The following is a 20,827-nucleotide window of genomic DNA, read 5'->3' as shown; positions in this document are numbered from 1 at the left end:
TCACAAATATTACCACTAATAATTTGTTGCTGTTGTTGCTTTTGTTGCTGTTGCATGCGGCGTCATGTTGCAAGCGGAACATGATAATGAAGCTAATGCTGATGCTGATGCCGATGATGATGCTGATGCTGTGTATAAATGCTCAAGTGGCGGCGATAACCTTTTGACTCGCTCTCTCTCCGGCTAGGCAAATTGTGACTGCGTCTTGGACAGAGCTGGAGTCAGAGTCAGAGGCAGAGTCAGAGTCAGAGTCGTAGTCGTAGTCGAGGCAGGAGTTGGGTCTGGAGAGGGGTGCAGCCGCGTGCAAAACTGACAAATTGAATGAATAAAAGAGCAACAAGTGGTCCTCGCTCCGCATGGACGGCCAGCCTGGACAGCCGGACAGCCAGCCAGCCATAGCATAGTTAAACATTTTGAATGAAAACGCCAAGAGTGAAACGTCGACTGAGCTGCGGCTGCACGCTGCACGCTGCACGCTGCATGCTGCATGCTGGCAATGTGTTGCACGTTGTGTTTTGACTGCAGTCGAGAGGCGCAAAAACATAAATCGAAACACTTGCTGCGTGCGCCCGGCAACAGATGCCCCAGCTGCCCCACATCCCTCTCCCCTGCAGTCCTCTGTGGACACCCTCGACACTGTTCGCCGCCCACCGCTGCAGCAGCAGCAGCAGCAGGTTCCTTTGCTGCCTCGGTAGGTGTTGCCCCAGCGCAGCGCTCTGCCGTGGCCAAGAGTCAGTCGGACCGCAGCCGAGTTCACTTGGAAATCAAGTCGAAAATTGCAATTGCAAAATGTTTGGCCCTCGGCTAAACTATATAGTGGACTGGAGTGCTGGCCGCATTGGTTGACGCTGACGATTCCACCAATGATTCCACTCCCGCCCTCCTGCCGCTCGCCACTCCACCCCTGGCCTGCTCACTCATGTGCCATCTATTTGCCAGGCCAACCAGCCACATGTGGCACAATGTTTGCTCCGATCCGAGCTTTTCCTGCCAGCCAGCCAGCCAGCCAGCCACGTAGCCTGCTGTTGCATTGTTGCAGTTGTTGCAGTTGTGTTTGTCGTTTAATGCGTGGCCGCCTCGCAATGGTAAGGCGCTTTATTAATTCACTCGACGGTTGCTTAATGCTTGTGCATATATGAATGCCCTGGCTGCAAGCGAGTCTCTGCACTATGGGATCAACCCACTGCCAATACAGATTTGGCCACGAATGTTGTCTGCCATTTCCTATAAAGGATGTTGCGAACTTTTCCGAAATTAGCCACTCTTGATTGGTTGGTTGAATTTCAATTTTTATGTTGCATTCTCTTGTTCTAATTAAATTAAATTATTGATTTCGCTTTCAACTTTGAATAAGCGCGTTTATTATTATTACATATTACATATAATTGTCCACTCGAAGCTGAACTAATTAACTATAAATATAAAAGTATTTTTTCGGCATATTTACATTTGTACATATTTTAATACAAATTTACATATTTTACATTATTACAATATTATACAAAACAACTAATTGTAATTATAATATTTAAAACATCCATTACTCAAGTTTATAAAATATTAAAAAAAAAATTATATTTATGTAAATATGTGAGGAATTATATTTCTTTAAGTTATTATTTTAATTACTTGACAAATGAATATATTTTTATTCGACTCGAGCCCCTATAGGGGGTAAATCTTCCAAATAATTGTGAGACAGTTCCTGGTTTCAAGGTTTGCGGCTTCATATTTTTTAATGGGTTTTAATTTTTTATGTTTTTATATTAACGAATTCACCGCACAGCAATCACACCAATATTTAAATATATCTATCTTAAAAAATACATACAAACACATTCTTTAAAATAAAGAATTCATTAAAGTGAAAAATTAATTAATTTACTGCAGATACTCTGAAAATATTTATAAATAGAAAAGAAAGAACAATAATGTTAAAAATGAAATAGAGTTTATTATAAGCGAGATTCCGTTCATTGGGAGAATATATGTACTTCTCACTCCAAGCTTCGATTTTGTAAATCATTTCACTTACCGTACTTAATACATGGTGAGAGCATCGATAATTCGCTTAATATTCCCTGGCGGAATATCCACTGGCCATTGGCTAGGCTGTCGCTTGTTGCGGTCAGTGCGGGTGCTGGGGCATTACAAGCAGGAGCATAAATCGGCCCCAGGTGCTTGGGTGCGCATTTCCCACGGATTAGTGCATAAATAAAGAAGGTCAGAGCTCTGTTTGGGGGACAGCTAGCCAGTTAACTAGATATTTCAAATGCGCTGTGGCAGGGGTCGCCGTCTCCTGCCGATGGATCGCCATAGGCCGGTCAACTGTACCGTAGCCTCTCGTGGAATCGCATCGCATCGCATCGCTTTCTTTTTAGGGCAAGAGCCAAATTGCTTTATTAGCCGCGGCACCCCACATATAAAGCGTAACAACTTCATTTGGGGCTGCCAGGGAGCGCCTAAGGTGGTCCTGCGCAGCATTTCCTTTAGCTCATTAACACGTTGGCTGCGCCGATCCTCGGGCTGGGGATCAGACTGGAGCTGGACTGGCGTTGATGGAACCCACACGCAGCGGTTCTCACGCTGCAAGACAAAAAGCATTGTGTGCGCAATTTAAGATTAGCAACAGTTAGCACAGACAAAGGAATGGCCACGGCATGGATCATAATGATAATGCTTATAATAACAACGGTCGGTCGGTCCGCCCGATAGGTCGTCTGGTCGGCCGGCCGATCGGTCGGTCAGCAAGGACCACCAAACGGCGCTGATAAGATGCCGACCCGCAGTCCGAGAACTGCGTGCGCAAGATCTGGCGAGGAGATAGCGAGGGGAGCTCCAGCTGGTGGCTCCATCGATAATCGCGCATTAAGCGTGCGTAAGTCACGTCACGGCGAGGCCCCGAGCAACAGCCAGACGACCGCAGGGCACAGAAGAGGGAACCAAAAAATGAAACTGCGAAAACAGAGAGAGACCTTGCCCTGGGTGCGATCGCGATAAGCGCGACTTTTGCCTCGGTACGTGCTAAACCCTTGCCTGCGATCATTTTAATTATACAGTACCCTGGGCCAACTGCACCACGGAGCAGCAGCGAGTTCACTGAGACACCGAACCACCGTCGCCACCGCCACTCCCTGCCCCACTCACATTACGGGACCGGGGTCAAGCAACGCAAATTGTGGGCTTGGTCAATATTTGTTTAAGCCGGGTCCATAAATACTTAATTTGTTCAACGGTTTTTTTTTTTTTAATATTTTCCCTTATGAAGCCATTGAGACGACAATTGGACCGCAATTACCTTAAAGTCACTTACGCAAATACAGTTGAGCCTGATGGACCAACTCTGTCAGATGTCTGCAAGTCGTTGCAAGTGCTGTATGGGCACTACAAATAAATATATGTATAGTATATACCTCAAGTTCAGCAAGGAATTAAGAGAAAGCTTCCTTCTCTTACGAGAGGGCAATCACGGGATAAAATGGTAGTGAAAGTGCTCTATGGGGAATGATAAATAAATATCATATATATTCCATTCAATGATTTCATAAGGAATTGAAGTGGACTGTCACGGGATGTTTGATGATGGTGATGTAAATGCTATTTGAGTACTAAAATTAAGTATCTGTCTATTAAATGTATATAATAACAACTCCTTAAATCTAGGAAAGTATCTACAGAAAGATTTCCAATATCTTCTCTTATGGCTGGAGAGAATTTCTGCATGTTTATGGCAGTACTTTATGAGGTTTGGATACTAATATTTCATTCATGCAAGTGCTATATGAGTCCTACAAATGTATTTGAAATTAAGATATATTTAATTCCTGATTAAAATATTTCACTAGTAATAAGAAGTAAATCTCAAATTATACGATTATATATTCGCAAGATATCTGCAATATCCAAGTGCAGTGAGTACTACAAATAAATTCCAAATTAAATTATCAAATATTTATTAAGTTCCACAAGTTTAAGAAAGGGTACAAAAAACAGTTTTTCCAATTTCTTCGTTGGCTTTGAAAAGTGTATGAGCGTCAGTCGAAGTAAGGCGAGCACCCAATGGAGCTGTCCAGCTTCCACTGCGTTCCACAAATGTTTTGGGCTTCACTTAAAAGAGAGACAGGCCACAGGTTGCTCAGTCCTCAGAGCCGTGCTCGGAGCCACGTTGGGAGACGGGCGCCGAGGCGTCCACCTCGAGGTAGTCGTGCACCAGCTGGCATATGTTCTCGGAGGCCTCGTTGAAGTTGCCCTCCTCGAGGCCCTCGCCCACGTAGTGGTAGACGAAGGCTCGTCGCTGGTAGAGCTTGTCGAACTTGTTGACCAGGCGGCACCAGGCAATCCGGATGTTCGTGTTGTTCGAGATGGCGACACAGGCGCGACTCGTGGGCGCCAGGTCCCCGTGTGGCACGTAGACGGGGGGCATGTTGCTGACGCCGATCTTGAAGCCGGTGGGCGACCAGTCCACGAACCGGAAGGACTTCGAGCGCTTGATGCCTTCCAGCGCCGAGTTGATCTCGTTGGGCGCCACATCGCCGCGGTAGAGCAGCACGCAGGCCATGTACTTGCCATTGATGGGGTTGCAGCGCACCATCTGGTTGCTCATGTGGAAGCACTGCCCAGTCAGCTGGGCCGTGCTCATGTTCACGAACTGCGAGTGGGTGATGGGCACCAGCGGGGCGTAGTTGATCAGGGGATAGTGAATGCGCGGATACGGCACCAGGTTCGTCTGCAGCTCCTGGAAGCTCACCGACTGACCCGAGAATCGCTGCGTCGCCGTGAACGCAGCCACCACTTGGCCAATGATGCGGTTTAGGTTGGTGTATGTGGGCGCGGGCACATTCAGGGTACTCGCGCAGATGTCGTACAGTGCCTCGTTGTCCACGATGAAGGACACGTCCGCACAGTCCATGGAGAAGTGGGCGGCCAGCAGCGCGTTGTACGGCTCCACAATGACCGGGGAGATGCTGCAAGGCGTAGGAGGGGCGTCTGAAGTGCACACCGAACATAGCTCAGCTACTTACGAAGGCGACGGGTACACTAGGAACTCGACGATGGTCATCTTCCTGCCATAGTCCTGGGTCAGCTGCTCCATTATGCGCGTGCCCAGGCCGGAGCCTGTGCCGCCGCCAATGGCGCGAAAGACCAGGAAGCCGCGCAGGCTCCGGCAGCGCTCGGCGACGCGCCGTATGGCATTCATGGCTCGATCCAGCAGCTCGCTGGCCATCAAATTGTAGCCGCGCGCGAAGTTGCTGCCCGCGTCGTCCTTCCCCGTGATCAGCGTGTCCGGATGAAACAGATTCCGATAGGCGCCCGTCCGTATCTCATCTAAAGCGAAAGTCAAGCAACAAGTAAGAAAACTATTGTATTGCATACATCTAAAACCTTACACTCTGATTTACCATTTCAATGGGTTCAGGGTATATCAGTATGGGAGGGGGAAGTCCTAGTCCCTAAGAGCACTATTGAACAGAAGAAACTGCTGCCTAGCCATCTAATAATTATAAATATCAAAGTACATAGCTAAAGAGCATATCATCATTTAGCCTTAGCAGTGTAATGTGAGGTAATACGATTTAACTATGCGGTTTATTTGTCTATGTATCTATTCGAATACCTGTCTCTCTGCTTGTCTCCTGTTTATCTCACAGTCTGTCTCTCCGTCTGTCCGCCAAAGCGAAACAGGGGAAGCAAAGGAACTACATAAGATCACTTAAGTTGTCTGTAAGTATGCAGTAGTACTCATTTGGTATTTATATTTGAGAGTAATCTCCACTGCAACAAGCCCTACCTGGCGCCGGGCTCAACATTTGAGAGCGACTCAGGGTTTGAGTGAAAGCCGCCCTATATAATAAACGGCAGCAGCTGCGGCATTTCTTCAGTCGTCCAGGTCGGGTGGGGGTCGGTTGTACGGTTCAGGAAAGTGAAGTGTGTGATCGTTCTGCTAAGCATTAAAGACGTAGGCAAATCACGTAAGGTAACTCAGTAAGGTGATTACGAAAGGGAAATACACAAAGGAAGTATTATAGGAAATACTTTGAAGACATACAAAGTAAGCACGTATAGAAAATAATGTAATACGCCCGAGAGATGAAGCTAAATATCTTTATGCTCCTTATGACGTGGTGAAATAGTTTAAAATCTTTAGCTTTCTTTCAATGTATCTTACAGCTCTCGATTTAAAATGTCTACACTACTGCAGATACGGACAGCCAGACGGACATTGAACAAGAATCCAGTAGACTCGTTTCGATGCGCGAGCGAGTATCAAAACGCGTAGGTAATTAGTAGACAGGCACCTATGACCGTGGGCTCCGTGTCAATCATGACCAGACGGGGCTGCACACAGGGCTCCATGCCGCTGAACTCGAAGAAGGTGAGGAAGGACTCGTCGCAGGGTTTGCTCATCAGTCGGCCGTTCGAGAGGATGCCATGCTCCAGGCAGTAGAGTTCCCAGCATGCATTTGCGATCTGCACGCCCGCCTGGCCGATGTGTATCTGTATTATCTCGCCCTTGTTGCCCATCTGGTGCTGGAGGAACTACTCAGCCAGTGCTGATCCAAGCCAATCCTCGACATATGCCGCTATTGAATTTCGATCACCCTTGAGCCAGAAGTTAATTAATTTCAAATCAAATTTAACTACAAATTTTGTTATTGAATTTTGTATCTGATTTTTCACATAATTTAATTTACATTGTGATTTCAATGACAAGCTAAACAATTCATTGCTCAAGCCCTGCTTTACATACAATATATTTTTAAATACATATGTATATGTGTATAAATATATATAAGTGGCGTGTGGTCAATAGTATAGACATTATACATACATATATATTTCTTTTAAGTACGCACATTACAAGTTTACATTACATCCATTATTGTCCGCGCGCGGATTAGTCAGTTTTCGAAGCGTTAAGTACATTTCCTTAATTACAGAGTATATTTAGTGTATATAGTTAGTGAATTTCCGTGCTCGAGTGCATATCAGCTATAACGTTACTTTGGGATGTACGCGAAGGAAACTGTTGTAATTTTTAAATATTTTTATGGAATTTATATAAGTACATACATATAAATATTTGCGTCTGTGCATGTGTATTTAGTGTTGTCCTTATGTGTGTATTATACAAAGCAGTTGGGAGTTTCTAGCTACGTTTTCAATGATTTACAAAAAATACCGCACAAATATAAAATACTCCAAATTTATTGTAACCACAAACGTGACAAGCTGCAATAGCTTTCGTATTCTGTCCTGCTCTTTGACTAACTAAATAAGTATAGCTCGAAATTTCTATCGAAAATAACTTTGTTTTCCTATTCTTTCAAGCAAATGTGAATTGAGTTTTTGGTTAAAAGCTTCTCAGAATTTGTTTTGGCTAAAATTTTAACATAAATATAAATAATTTCAAGAAGTGTAAAATGGATATTGATTCGGTTTAAATTAAATGAATTAGTTTTAGAAATAGGAATGGTAAAATGTTCCATATATCCAGGAATTGGAATTCTGCTGCATACATTCTGTATATAGCATTAAAAATTTAAATTAGATTTGCGAAGATTGTCACATTCTATCGACCTTCCCTTCGGTCAGACTATCCTCGTATTTTATAAAGTCTAAATATATTTCTAAATACAGGAATGGGTCAATATCTAAAAACTATATGAGAGCATCATTTAACACTAACAATTCTGAAGTTGCCATTAAAGTAGAGATTAGCCTAGTTATTTAGCAGTGAGATAAAGTGATAACTGAGCTAGCTGTGAGCTATGGGAACCGAAAGCTATTTCAGGGCATCGACACTTGCGGTTGCGAGACTAGAAATAATACAATTTTGTACATTTGAGTCTGGGACAGATCAGGAAGCAGGCAATAGACAAAAATTCTGTGTCCCAGCTCAAGGCTGCAGTTTTGTTCTATGGCAAGCGGGAATCAAGAGTAATTCCCTAAAGCAGCGACTGTTCCAATAAGATGCGCTCGAATCCCGGTGGAGGTCCGTGCGTGAAATTATCCAGAATAATGTCCAGAATGGCGCCGTTGCCCACTGCAAGGTAGATCAGAGAGTATATTTATTAGTTAAAGCCGTGCAAAAATACAGTGAAATCTCAGTTAATGGCACACTTAAACGTCTGACAATGGAAAGTCAAAATAAATGCTTCCATTTCACATATCAAAAAGATTACAGATAAACGCATTCACCATCAGATAGGCAACAGTATGATATAAATGTGAACCAGGGTATCAATCATATTTAAGCCGATGATATAAATACAGCTGATAAGAGCTCACAGTAGAACTACGCCCGCCCACGAGTAGAATGATTTCACTGAATTACCAACAATATCGTACCATAGATGACGGGAAAGAGAGCCGGGCCGCGCACATTGATGAAGGGCACCTCCAGGTTTTTGCCATTGAAGTAGAAGTTGAGCTCGACATGGTCGAAGGCCACGCCCAGTATGTCGCCCTCATCGGGAAAGTCGCGCTGTGGTGCGCTGATCAGAGTGTCCACGGGGCTTAAGTCTGCGGGCGACTTCTGCTCCGATCCGGTGGTCATCAGCAGATCCTCCTGCAGATCCTCAATGGCAATCAGGCCAGCTGCGGCTGCTGCACTGTTGTTCAATATGCCATTGGCAGTGGTTGTGACTGGCTTTGTGGCGGATGTGGGCTGTGCGCCAGTGGCCACCACCGGACGGAACTCCTCGTCGTTGTGGCGCGTGGCATTGTCGGAGCACAGGCACCACGACTCGCGGTCTCCGCCGCCCCACTTGCGGGACAAGTCTGCTTGGCGCGTAGCCAGGCCAACGGACCAGCAGCCGCTCTGCTGGATCTTCACCTCGAAGTAGGATTTGGACTGGACCAACGGCGCTGTCGCCAGCACTCCGCCCGTGCCGGTGACTCTCAGCTGGTGCGAGAGCAGTATAACATCAGGGCCTGGAAAACACACGCGTAGGGTATTACCAGTGCATGTATACCCCGCACAACTTACCCATATGCGCCGCGTCGAGGTGCACTTCGGGCTCCCTTAATCGATGCGCGGCTGCTGTCGGCTTTCGGAGCTGCCCTCCATTGAGGCACGTGCGCAGGCAGCAAAACATGCCCAGTCGTATTTATTTGTTAAGTTTTGTAGTATATATTTTATATACTAGTTAATATAACTTTATGTCAGCTTAACTTTTTTCCAGCTGCAGTTTGTTTTTTCTCGTTTTGCTGCTTTTCGCTTCGTTTCTCAACAGCTGTTTAATTTGTGTGTGCCAGCCCTGGCTGACGCCATCTTGTGACGTCACCATTGCTGAAGAGCTGTCTTATTTCATTCCAATAGATGGCGCCACCAAGCCATCTATAGTTGAAGTTTCGACTACGCGCACTCAACAGAATAAAATAATAAAAAATCGTTATATATGCACAGAATAATGTTTTTATACGTCACCAAAATTAATTTGCAAATGTACAGATGAGATGTATGCCTATAAATATTTTAATGTCATATTTTTTTAATAGTTAATAAATAAAATGCTACAGATTTAAGCAAACCCAAAATTAAAGCCAACTTTAAATTAGGCATTGGAAATGTAGGAATTGATATGGGGAATTTACATCTGGAAGTAACGCAAAAGCTATAGCATTTTCCAATAAGGTGATTTCCTTTGCCCGACCCTTTAGATAAGGTATAAATGCTACGCAAAGTTTTGTCAAAACCAACCTTATATACAACTGATGATCATGCAGTTTCATGCTGTCCTCTGAAAGAGACCTAAGGGTTTCGTTTCTATCAAAACTAAAGACCTAGAATGTAGATCGCAAGCTACATAGGATGAATCGAGTTAAACTATTTAGATTTTGGGGATACGCCCACTATAAGAATGTCGATTTGGGAATACAAGAATATCAATTATATATTGAATTCAGATTGAAATTATTTCTAATGTAATGCAGCCCCTCATTAAAATCATTTTGGATTTTTGTTCGATAATCATTGTAAATCAAACACTTGACCAGGCAGGCAAATAAAGGACTTCATTAGGTTTAGAAATAAGTATTCTCTGCACATCATATATCAATTGTTAGTTTGCCTCAATTTATCAGATCTACTTGATAAGGAATTAATATTATAAAAATTTGATTGTGTTTTAGTTTGGTCTCAGATAAAAACTTTTATTCCGCAATTTCAGATTTTCAGTTACACTTTTCGTAGTTGGCCACGAGCTTTCGATAGAGATCCGATACTCGGGAGCTCTTGTGGCAGACGGTGCCGCCGCCGCGATGTTGCTGCGTTTGTTGCCTGTTGATGTCGCCAATGCAAATCCAGTCGCCGCCGCCGATGCGCCAGCGGTGCAGCTTGATGCCCGACTCCTCGGAGACGGCCCACTTGGAGTGGTCGCCGGTGGTCTTGAACTCCACGCGGAAGTCCGCATTGGCGATGTCCTGGACGTTGAACACCTTGTTGGCCTTGTCGCAGGAGTCGGGCAGGTTGCCAGCGCCGTCGCGCCAGGCCTCCACGAAGAGGTTGACGCCCAGGGCGGGAGCCACCAGGTCGCTGTAGAGCTCGATGTCGGCGCGCGCACTCTTGCCAAAGAGCCGGAACTGCTTGCCGCCCAGAGTGCGCAGCTCCACTTCCTTCTGGAAGGGCGCCTCGGTGCGCCACTGCCGCTTCAAGGCGCGCTCCAGGCTGGGGAACGTCTCGGCAGTCTTCAGCAGGGGATTGCGCTCGTAGTAGAAGTGCGGCTCGTTGTAGACCAGCAGCTCGCCCGCCTTCTCCACGCCCTCGGCATCCAGCGTCACGCAGAGCAGGCTCTGGCCGTAGTGCTCGCCCGTGGTGGGGTAGCTGTAGTCCGGCACCGTGGGGTACTTGGGCACCGAGTGCACCAGCCACATGCCAGTCGTCCCATCCGTGGCAATCACGCCCTTCGCATGGCCCCCCGTGGCGGACACCGTCCCATTGGGGTACTCGTCGTTGTAGGCGGCCAGCAGCACCCGCTGCTGGTCCGCGTAGAGCGGCTTCAGGGTCTGCGCCGGCAGCGAGTTAGCGTCGCTAATCCGCCGGCCCGACAGCTGCCAGTTGTCGTAGCTGTCGCTGGTCACATACATATACCTCAGCCCACTCACGTCCTGCCCGCTCTGCCCTCCGGCCGAGTAGTGCTTGGGCAGCTTGTACATGTACCACCTGTTGGAAATAGGAGTTAAGTGTGCATATATTAATTGGCTGTTCTGATAAACATTATCAATCAAATAAATAGTTCTACCTGTAGCTGTACCATCAATATCTTTAATTATGTTCTAGCACAAGTGAGAAAGTTGCTGATGGACGTTATGGAATGCAGAAATGCTGCTATCTCCTAGTGCACAAAATAATATATATTTAAACATAAATATATGGGTATATCCATAATATGGATTCCATATATTTCAATATAAATATATATGCGGAGGTTAGAAATATATTTTTTGTGGCTAATCATTAACTTCTTACTTAAACTTGTCGTTTCTAACCAAATTACTATAGAAGACTTACGGATTTACCATGGCTCCATAGACGTATACCTACATTTTGCGAGTGCTTTGACTTTCGCTCTAAAACTGTGGAAATTACCACCATATCTTTGTCAATATGAGTGTACACCAAAAAGAACATTTCCCATGTCGGGAAAACCTTATCATTTTAAGGTTACGTGGATCAAGTCTCTAGCCTCTTATATGTCATGCGGATAGATGAATGGACAACAACACGGATACTGCTACAACCAATATTCCCATTTACTTTCTTGAGAGAGTAATGAAACTGGAGCATGGGCTGCAGAATAAATTCTCGTCGATCGGTCTCGCTTGGAGAGCTCCTAATTGTAGGTCACAGCCCGAAGCAAAACAGATTTAGTGGAGCATTACGTCTTTATTTTGGTTAGGCTTGACTCGTCTCATCAAGTGTTAACAGTTTTTAGCCATGCCCACATGACAAATGGAGAGCTACAGTCTTTTTTGCAAATAAGGTGCCATTATCTGAGGCACTATTGACGCTTCAGATATTTAGTTGTTTTCAAATATATGTATTATTCAGTAGGCAGTTTCTGTGTGAAATTTTGTGACTTGTTTCATTGTTTTGTTTGAAACGGCCCATTAAGTCGCACTTCGGAAAACTGTGTTGATTGTGCAGAGTAAATAGTAGATTGTGTCTTGCTGACGCAATGTTCGGGAACATGACGCATCCTATGTCAGCTAAGTGGGCTATCGGTGGAACTGGAAGCGTGGTAAAAATAAACGTACATAGAATGCATCTACTCGCCATATGGGTACTAAAATCTATTTAAAGATGACTTGTTTATACCATCCATAAGGTCGCTGATTAAAAGATACCCTGAACCTAGAGCGAATCACTCTCACAGCTTGTATCTATCATATGCATCCGACTGACAGAGCAGACGCAAGGGAGACGAACAGATAGACTAGCATAGATAGATCGATTCAATGTGTCTACGTTAGTTTAAAAAAGATTGAAAAAACTATCATTTATTAAAGAACATATTCGATAGTGACTTATCGAAAGTGTAGAGCCTTAGCTCTTCCGTTTCAAATTCATTTATATTTTGGAACTATTCCATTTTAATCATACGGTTATGAACAGGATTGCCTGCGTTTCATGTTGGCAAAAAGAAAGAACTGATTGATTGATTGACTCATTCCGCCAATTCCATCCCTTACACTGTTTATGGAGGTCAGTCCATAGTCTGCAACCTGTTTTTCAACATGTTCTTTTTATTATTTTTTATATTATTATTCGTTGCTTATACCACTCTGAGCATAGTTGAGATATGCCATATCCCTTAGCATATGTCAGATATTCTCTTTTTATTGTTCGCTCAAACACCTACCAGTCCACATCGTGTCCCTTTTCGTCCTTGCAGGATACTTTGTTGTCGGCCAGACAGGCCTGGAGCGTGGCAGCTGCGCATAGCAGCAAGCAAATCAATCGCATTTTAGAACCGTCTCGTCGCGAGGTACAAACTCTACTGAATCAGACCAGCTGAGGGAACTCACACATCGACTACAGGTTGTCTAAAACCTCTCATATATCTGCTAACAGGGTGTTTCATTTCGGGTCTTCTGCATTCCCTTTATGCAGTATTCCTTCCGGGCAGGTAGGAGGTGATGACCAGGTAGCTAAGATGACCAAGACTGTCTATCGCATATGGCGGGTTTTATCTTTTTTTTTTTGCCTCGCAGACCCTGTACAGCAAACACTGTTGTATGTGTGACCCGTTTGATGAGCTCGGTGTACTTTGCTTATCAGCAGAGCTCGCGAACTCGGGGCAAAGCCAGCATCTGTCTTAGGCTTACGGCTGTAGTTGCAAATCATTTCAAGGGGATTTCGCATTAGAGTTCCTCCTAATTCCTCAGACAGACGTCTCTGTAATCAGCGATAAGCCGAATCAGTATTTTGCACAAAGCAAAATAATAAATTATTTCTATATAGCTCAAATTAATTTGATTTAATATTGTCTTTTAAGTGCTGACGCGGACTTCAACACATGCTGATTATTCATTTCAATATCATTTATAAGTAAGCTGGAAACCAAGCAGAAACAGCTGCGCTCAATCCTCATTAAATGACTTACCAATGGCTTATATTCAGCTTCAATCAATATTTAACATTCCTTGACAACGTTCATCAAGTATACTAACTAACTAATGTGGCTAGCATGCTCTATAAAAAATTATCAATATTAAAAGGTATTTTAGAATTTTTAAGTAGTATCTATATTATTTACATATCCCCAGTATTGAGGAAAATTATTGACTCTAAAGAGCAGATATCAGATTTCAAAGTATTCCCTGTGCTACCTGTTAAGTATTTACAGCTTATCTTCCCCTCTGCCTATTGCTGTTTGCTCTAACCCAAAGAAATCAATTTTTGTTTACAATTACACAAAACAATTGTTAAAGTTTTTATTCATTATTTGTATTACATATTATTATTTGTTACTGCTGTTGCTGTTGTTGTTGTTGTTGCTACCGTTTGCAGTTCGCACTGCCAAGACCCTGTTTTGGTTGGGTTTAACTTTGCATTTTCTCTGTTAATCTCTGGGTCTGTGCGCATCGCTCTGATGATTAAATGGGGTAGGGGAGAAATATTATCAAATTGTATAATTTGTTTGTGTGTTTGCTTGTATGTTATTTTGTTTTCTGCTGTTTATTTATATTTTCGTAGTACAATAATAAGTTTCTGATATTACGATAATGTAATTAAAATAAGTTGCATTTCATCCTAATCGCTGCTTGCGGCCTCTTGTTCGCTCGTGAATAATGTGAGAATGCTCACGATCAACTCTCTATTCTTGATTCGGCCGATTCAATTCATTTGGTTTCATATCGTTTCGTTTCTTCGCTCTTCTGGTAACTGCCAATAGAATTCTGTTAATTTCTGATCTTTGGTTTCTTTCGTATGCAACAACACACATTTTATAAACTCACAAATACAATATTTTTGCTAAATACTTATGTATGTTTTTTTTTTTTTATCATTTTTTTCTTTCTTTTTAGTTTACTTTTAATATAGTAGTTAATAATTTATTAATATATTGTATGTTTTTTGTTTGTTTGGTTTACTTTGAAATATATATAAAGAACAAGGCTGATATTCATATTTTTGTTTTTGTTTTTCTGTTTATGTAAGTTTATAATAATATTTAGCTAATTTTTGTCTTAGCTTTCGCTTTTTTCTTTTGTATATTTGTTTTTTTTTTTTTTGTTTGTTTTTTTTTTCTTTTGTTTTTTACAATACTAGCAAAAGGGTTTGTCTTTGTATTAAAATGAAGATTTGTCAAATGTTTCGCAAAATTTTAAATAAATGAGCCTCAAAATAGACAAAAATGTTGCCATTTCTTGTAGTTGTAGTTAGTATTATAGTGAATTGTATTTGTTATTATATTATTTATTATTATGATGATAAAAGTTGACGCTATATGCAATTAAATATTGCACGCACTTTATATATATATGCATTTTATTATTTATATGTATATATATACTTCTTCCGTTTTTAATTTGAAAATTGCTGCGCATAATTTGTTGCTCCTTTTATATATATATATACTATATATATGTACGCACTTATATAGTTGGTTGTATTTTATTTTATATCGGGCACGAGTTTGATATGTTTTCAATTAAATTTTAAGTGTTTTGCATTTCACTTGCTCTTTGCTTAACTTGTGTTTTCTTCCTTAATCGCTTTTCCATTGATATTTTCAATATTCAATATCCAATTTGATCTACTTATATGCCTATACGTATGCTTGTATATGCCTGTATATATATTTATATATAAACATATTTGTGTATGCGTGTATATGTATGTGTATATTTGTATACGAGTATATTGAATGTATGTAGATAGTATTCATGTATATATATATGTATATATATATCATTCAACTGTCCAGCTCGCAATTGGAAATGTTATAAACAAAATTTACAATCTTTTTCCATATCAATTTCTATTTGAATACATATTACATATTTCCCAGTTTTCTAATTGTTTGCAGGGCTTCAAATATATGTATATTTATATATATGTAGCTGTATTTGCTGTTGTATGTCTTTAGTTGTATAGTTCTTGCAAAAAATTTCACTAATTTAAAATTCGTTTTTTGAAGGTTTTATGCGCATCTCTTCATGGAAGGAAAATAAAAAGTGCAAAGTGAAAAGTGAAAGGGACAAAATAAATAAATAAATGTAAATGAAACAAAGGGTTTTAGTTTTTTATTTTTTGTTTGTTTAACGAACATAATGAATTTATTAAGCATAATTAATACCGTCAATTAAAAAAGGCTAAATAATCGCTACATATAAACGCAAGTACGAAAAGATAGGGTGTATATATAAGGTATATAGACAAATGGTATACAATGGTATATTAAGAACTTAAGCATTAGTTGGTTACAAAACAAGTCGGTTTAGTTATACGTCAGCAGGCAAACATAAGGCAATCGATATCGAATAGTTATACAGGACAGTTCTATGTATGATCGACCCCTCTCGAGATGCGCGAAACGTAAAGTACAAATACTTGTATATATGTATATACATGTATAGCTAATAGCTAATACAATAATAAATACAAATTTGGTTTGCCATTACTGCTGCTGCCTTTCACTTTATGTAAGTCGTATGTATGTATTCGTATTCTATTACTAATTGCCCATAGATGCGTAAAACACACGTAGTCTCTATTATATTGTTATCAATTGTTATTTCTGTTTTTTTTAATTTTTTTTTTAATTTTTTTTTTTTTTTTTTTTTGGTAACTGCCTTTTTACGCTTACACTGTTAAAAATGTTTAAAAACCACATCAAAACATATCGTTTTTAACTATAAGTTTCATACTTTTTGTAAAACTTGTTTTCTCATTTCTTTTTGTTTTTGTTTCTCTATCTGGTAAACCTTTCATCTGGCTGATATGTATCTGTTGTAGTTGCATGTAGGTTTATATATATAAATAATAATGTTCGCTTGTTTCAAAAATGTATTCATATTTTCATATAATGTTCCCATAATTCATATTGTTAGTTTAGTTTAGTTTAGCTTATCATTACAAACTAGTTTCATTATGCATTAGATATTCCCATTCAAACGTGTTTGTTCTACTTCTGCATGCACTCCAACTGCATCAATTGTTGTTCAGCTGCTTGAAATCGCACGAAATGTCGGTTAGGAGAATGATCTTTTGTTTTCTTATGTTGTGTTAATGTGGCAAGGTCTTATGTCTTTATCATCGGTTGTCTACATAGTTATAGATACAGATGCGTGAGCTAAGCTAAATGAGAACATGATTTGGTTGGGTAGGACGCGTTTCTTTCCAGAGATGCTGGCCTATGGTTTTCTCCATTGCACAACATTCACACACTCACGTACGCACACTCACACATGCACAGCATCTTATATTATGAATAAGAATGCATTTACATTGCTTTTCCTCGCTCAAAGAATATCTCTTATTCTCAAGCTTAAAAATTAATTTCGAAAATATTTTTTATATTAGCATAGCTTCTAATCCACTTTGTTTCCTTTGGGTAAACATTCTTCTTCTTGTTTTTTATTTAATTTAATTATGTGCTTAGTGGTAGTTGTAAATATTTTTCGTTTTATATTAATTTTATTTTTTGTTTTGTTTTGGTTGTTTGTTCTTTATTTTCATTAAAGGCGCAATTTTATGATATGCATTAGTATTAATATATAATTAAACTTGTTCACCTAAAACTATTTTTTTTAACTGTATGTATAATGTGTGTGTGTGTGTGTGTGTATGTGTGTGTGTCGTCTGACCAACGCGCCTGAATGTTAGCTGATGTTAGCTGTTGTTAATGACAAAGATGATGCTAATGACAATGAGGATCATGATGATGATCGGCAAGAGGAAAGCAAGAAATGTAATTGGACGGAATATGCTTTTACATTTGACTCAAGTCAATAGAAATTATACATATACGAAATAATTTTCAATATTCAAGTTAATTAAACGAGGAGTAGACAAAATTTTCAACATTTTCTTAGATTTTGTTTTCTTGATATCCAATTATGCCAATTATTATTGCCATAATATATTTAACATATTTTTTCTTTCTTTTGTTTTGTGTTTTCCTTGCTTTAACAAACATTTTAAATATGCCTTTGGTATGTCTAGTTGTTTCTTTTTTTTTTTTTCTTAACAAAATATTAAATAGATTTTTACGCTTATTTTATTTTGTTTCAAGTTGATTACTTTCATGTTTGTTTAAGAAATGTTGGGAATGGTTAACGTAAACGATTTTATGTTATTTAGTAAGGACAACTTTGGTAAATATAAAAATTTAATTTAAATATATATATATATATTAATATATTTTAAATAATGAATGTATGCTTATACAATTGAGAGAAAATAACCATTTTGAATAAACAAATTGTTTTGCGTTTTCAAATTTTTAAGCGCGCCGCTTGTTCTTGTAATTAGCTACTTAAAAGCCTATATCTTGCCTTTTGCTGTATGTTTTTGTTGTTTGTTGTTTTTAGAATTATTTTTGCTTGCTTACATTGCTTTAGCATAAGTGTACTTGTAGTTGTTTCGTTTAGTTACAATAGATATAAGTAGTTGCTGAACCGCAGCAACTGCCGCTACGTAAGATGATATGTTAACGATTTCACTCGCAAGTATGTATAGAGAGAGTACGAGTAATCATATAAGTTGTTTGTGTTGTTGGTTGTTTGTTGCCTGCTGCTTGCTGCTTGCTGTTTGCTGCTTGCTGTTTGCTGTTTGCATGTGCTTTTCTGCCTAGAGAGAAATCTACATCTGTGGCGTTACCCCACTGCCTGCTGTTCATTGGTTTGCGCAAGAGATGTGTGTGGCTTGATTGTTCTAGCATTTGTTGAAATTGAGTTTAGGAATTCACGTTGTTGCTCTTGCCGCTGATGATGAGGTGCCAGCAGCACGAGCTTATCAATTTTCTAGTCTTTAGGGTGGAGCTGAGAGCCTTTGCAGAAATTTCATTCATTCTTTTTCGTTTGGGCGGAAAGTGTGTCGAGAGTGTTTTTTGAATTTGTTTTAGGCCAGCCTCAGAGCCAGTTCCCGGCTGCCCTGGCTGGCAGATAGTTGTACATGTATACATGCATATGTCTAAGTATGTGTTTTGAGAGTCTTAACAGCGCATTCAAACTCAATGCCGTATCGAATTCACAATGGATTTTTAAGTACGTTATTATAACAAATAAATTTGGAAACCAGCGTTCAGTTGTTCTCAGTGTAAAGTTCACTTTCTTCTTCAATGACGACTTCGACTAGTTCTCATTGTTGAATTGTTAGCTACTCAATTACTTGATCGTATTTGGTTTTCCGTTTAACAGTTCGAAATTGTATTACTAGAGTCAAGATATTAATTCAATGCATATACATACATACACAAACATACAGATGTATTACTTATTTGCTTTTAATTTATTTTCATATTTCATTATCGATTTCATTTCTTTTTGTTTTTGTTTGTCTTTTAATAAGTCTAGAAAGAGAGCTATTTAAAGGGCACATTCGGTTAAGCTATAATTATATTTTTTCCTCATTTATTATTATTTATTTATATGTATCTTGTTTTCTCTTCCCTTAACTTGTTATTATGCTTTAAAAAGATCTTTTTCATACTGATCAAAATGTTTTAAAAAATGTTCGTAGCTTGTAATGTCTCAATTCCATTCTTCAATGTGTTTGAATAACTGAATAAATAAATAGAAATGAAATAAAGCAGAGTTAAGGGTCGTCCTAAGATCTCTGCAAGATCCAAAAAGCAAAAGCAAATAATGCAAACTATCAGAACAACCATAGTTAAAAATCTTTCAAAAATCGTTTACATATATGTAAATATATATATATGTACATATATATTTTTGTATATCTATTGGGGCAAAATTAACTGTTGAGATTAAGCTCTCTCAATCTAATCTGATCTATTGTTTTTTTTTTTTTTTTATTTATATTTTTTTTGTATATTTTACTACAAGGGTCTCTTTTGCTGCATTTCATTTTATTTGTATTATAATTGTTTTTCCTTTTTTAATTTATTTATTTTTATTTTTTGGTACCTATAATTTTTGCATACGTTCATCGGCCTGTCAAAAATTTCACTAAACTGGGTTAGGCTTGCCATATAAATAAATATATATATATGTATATATATCATTTAATATTTTTTTGTTTAATTTTTTGTTTTTTTTTTTTTCTTTTATATTATTTTTCTGTTGAATATACTACAACTAAAGTTTTGCCTGCTTTGCATGAATCCGTCACATGCGGAGCTTCACTGCTCTATGCCGGGCGGAGAGGGAAATCCGCTCAAACTCAAAATGTGCGCCTGTCGCTGCGGACCGTCGCACCACCGCACCACTCAGGCAGCAATGTGCGTTGTCGCTGGCAGCAAGTACGAGTAGATGTGGTGCTGCAGCGGCTGCGGCTGGTGGTGGTGCTGCTGAAGGTTTTGGTAGTGGGTCAGCGGCGTTGGTGGTGCTGGCGGTGCATTGGCGCTGCCGGGTCAGGTCGCTGTCGGCGTCATCAAGAACTGCTGCTGCTGATGGTGGTGGTGCTGGTGATGATGGTGATGATGATGATGCGGCTGGTGGCTCTGATGGAAATGCTGATGTTGTTGATGATGTGCCTGCTGCTGCTGCTGCTGTTGTTGTTGTTGCTGCTGTTGTTGCTGCTGCTGCTGCTGCTGCTGCTGCTGCATTTCACGCTCTAGTTTCTTAGCGAGCAAATCATGCCTTGATTCCATACCCGCTCCTCTGCAAGTAGTTTGGTAGAACAGTTGGCGTTGTAAGTGGCTGTCAGTGAGGTTTGACACTGGGTTTTTTGCATTCAGTGATTTGGATAGTTCTTAAAGCGTTACACATTAAATGGACTCGACATGCATGGCTGCCTGGCTGTGTGTGTGCATGTGTATGCATGTGTGTCTGTGTGTGTGGCACACATGCACGCACATAGCCTTCAGCTACTATTTTATGGCCGAACCGCTATAAGAATCATTCTTTATTTGGAAACAGCATGCAAAGAAACAAAGATTCGCACAGCAGCTCCAAGCAGCAGTTCCTGGAAGCCCCTTGCATCCCTCTGGGGGCTAAGCGATTTTTTACGATGTTGCTGGCTTCTTCGCCTTCCCTACTAACCCAAACACACAGCCCCTAGCCTTACGCACTACCGAAACGAAAACGAGAAGCTTTCGTAGCTTGTATAGCGCTTTAAATTGATTTCGAGTCAGCAGCCAACCCCAAACAGCAGCGAAATTTACTAAAAATCGAACTGCAAACATTTTATCCC

The 20,827-nt window shown here is 40.3% G+C and overlaps 4 protein-coding genes and 1 long non-coding RNA gene across 5 annotated transcripts in view; 1 reads left to right on the top strand and 4 right to left on the bottom strand.

Moving 5' to 3' along the window:
- Positions 1–3,936: 3,936 nt before the first annotated feature.
- Positions 3,937–6,527, bottom strand: LOC108621275 (tubulin alpha-1A chain). The gene is made up of 3 exons (XM_018018491.2): positions 6,297–6,527; positions 5,022–5,325; positions 3,937–4,964 (listed from the first exon to the last, which is right to left on the bottom strand). Exons 1-3 carry the CDS (start codon positions 6,520–6,522, stop codon positions 4,136–4,138), a joined length of 1,359 nt encoding a protein of 452 aa, XP_017873980.1. The 5' UTR covers positions 6,523–6,527; the 3' UTR covers positions 3,937–4,135.
- Positions 5,726–7,184, top strand: LOC149270917 (uncharacterized). The gene is made up of 2 exons (XR_016268502.1): positions 5,726–6,049; positions 6,169–7,184. It is a non-coding gene; the product is annotated as an uncharacterized LOC149270917 (long non-coding RNA).
- Positions 6,634–9,130, bottom strand: LOC108621278 (SPRY domain-containing protein 7). The gene is made up of 3 exons (XM_018018493.2): positions 8,990–9,130; positions 8,350–8,934; positions 6,634–8,044 (listed from the first exon to the last, which is right to left on the bottom strand). The coding sequence occupies exons 1-3, from the start codon at positions 9,096–9,098 to the stop codon at positions 7,947–7,949; spliced, it is 792 nt and encodes a 263-aa protein (XP_017873982.1). The 5' UTR covers positions 9,099–9,130; the 3' UTR covers positions 6,634–7,946.
- Positions 9,131–10,118: 988 nt separating this feature from the next.
- Positions 10,119–13,025, bottom strand: DNaseII (deoxyribonuclease II). The gene is made up of 2 exons (XM_018018492.2): positions 12,864–13,025; positions 10,119–11,164 (listed from the first exon to the last, which is right to left on the bottom strand). The coding sequence occupies exons 1-2, from the start codon at positions 12,965–12,967 to the stop codon at positions 10,177–10,179; spliced, it is 1,092 nt and encodes a 363-aa protein (XP_017873981.1). The 5' UTR covers positions 12,968–13,025; the 3' UTR covers positions 10,119–10,176.
- A 3,375-nt stretch (positions 13,026–16,400) lies between these two features.
- cpo (RNA-binding protein) overlaps positions 16,401–20,827 on the bottom strand; it is a gene marked incomplete at its 5' end in the record, with an annotated part of 67,805 nt that continues 63,378 nt past the window's right edge. The window contains 1 exon segment of the mRNA XM_089461844.1: positions 16,401–20,295. Within this exon segment, the coding sequence (XP_089317970.1) occupies positions 20,269–20,295 (27 nt within the window).

Source organism: Drosophila arizonae, chromosome 2, assembly GCF_054131065.1.
Source record: "Drosophila arizonae isolate 15081-1271.41 chromosome 2, UAZ_ARI_1.0, whole genome shotgun sequence".
Classification (NCBI taxonomy): domain Eukaryota; kingdom Metazoa; phylum Arthropoda; class Insecta; order Diptera; family Drosophilidae; genus Drosophila; species Drosophila arizonae.
The sequence above is the reverse complement of the archived record's forward strand: the minus strand, read 5'-3'. Positions and strand labels throughout refer to the sequence as shown.

Excerpts from the sequence above, each read along its gene's own strand:
- LOC108621275 (XM_018018491.2), bottom strand. The coding sequence starts at position 6,522 with ATGGGCAACAAGGGCGAGATAATACAGATACACATCGGCCAGGCGGGC. Across the intron at positions 5,326-6,296 it reads CACGGAGCCCACGGTCATAG|ATGAGATACGGACGGGCGCC; the intron begins GTGCCTGTCTAC and ends CTTTCGCTTTAG. Across the intron at positions 4,965-5,021 it reads CTAGTGTACCCGTCGCCTTC|CATCTCCCCGGTCATTGTGG; the intron begins GTAAGTAGCTGA and ends TACGCCTTGCAG.
- LOC108621278 (XM_018018493.2), bottom strand. The coding sequence starts at position 9,098 with ATGTTTTGCTGCCTGCGCACGTGCCTCAATGGAGGGCAGCTCCGAAAG. Across the intron at positions 8,935-8,989 it reads CCTCGACGCGGCGCATATGG|GCCCTGATGTTATACTGCTC; the intron begins GTAAGTTGTGCG and ends TGTGTTTTCCAG. Across the intron at positions 8,045-8,349 it reads TCTCTTTCCCGTCATCTATG|TGGGCAACGGCGCCATTCTG; the intron begins GTACGATATTGT and ends TCTACCTTGCAG.
- DNaseII (XM_018018492.2), bottom strand. The coding sequence starts at position 12,967 with ATGCGATTGATTTGCTTGCTGCTATGCGCAGCTGCCACGCTCCAGGCC. Across the intron at positions 11,165-12,863 it reads AAGGGACACGATGTGGACTG|GTGGTACATGTACAAGCTGC; the intron begins GTAGGTGTTTGA and ends TATTTCCAACAG.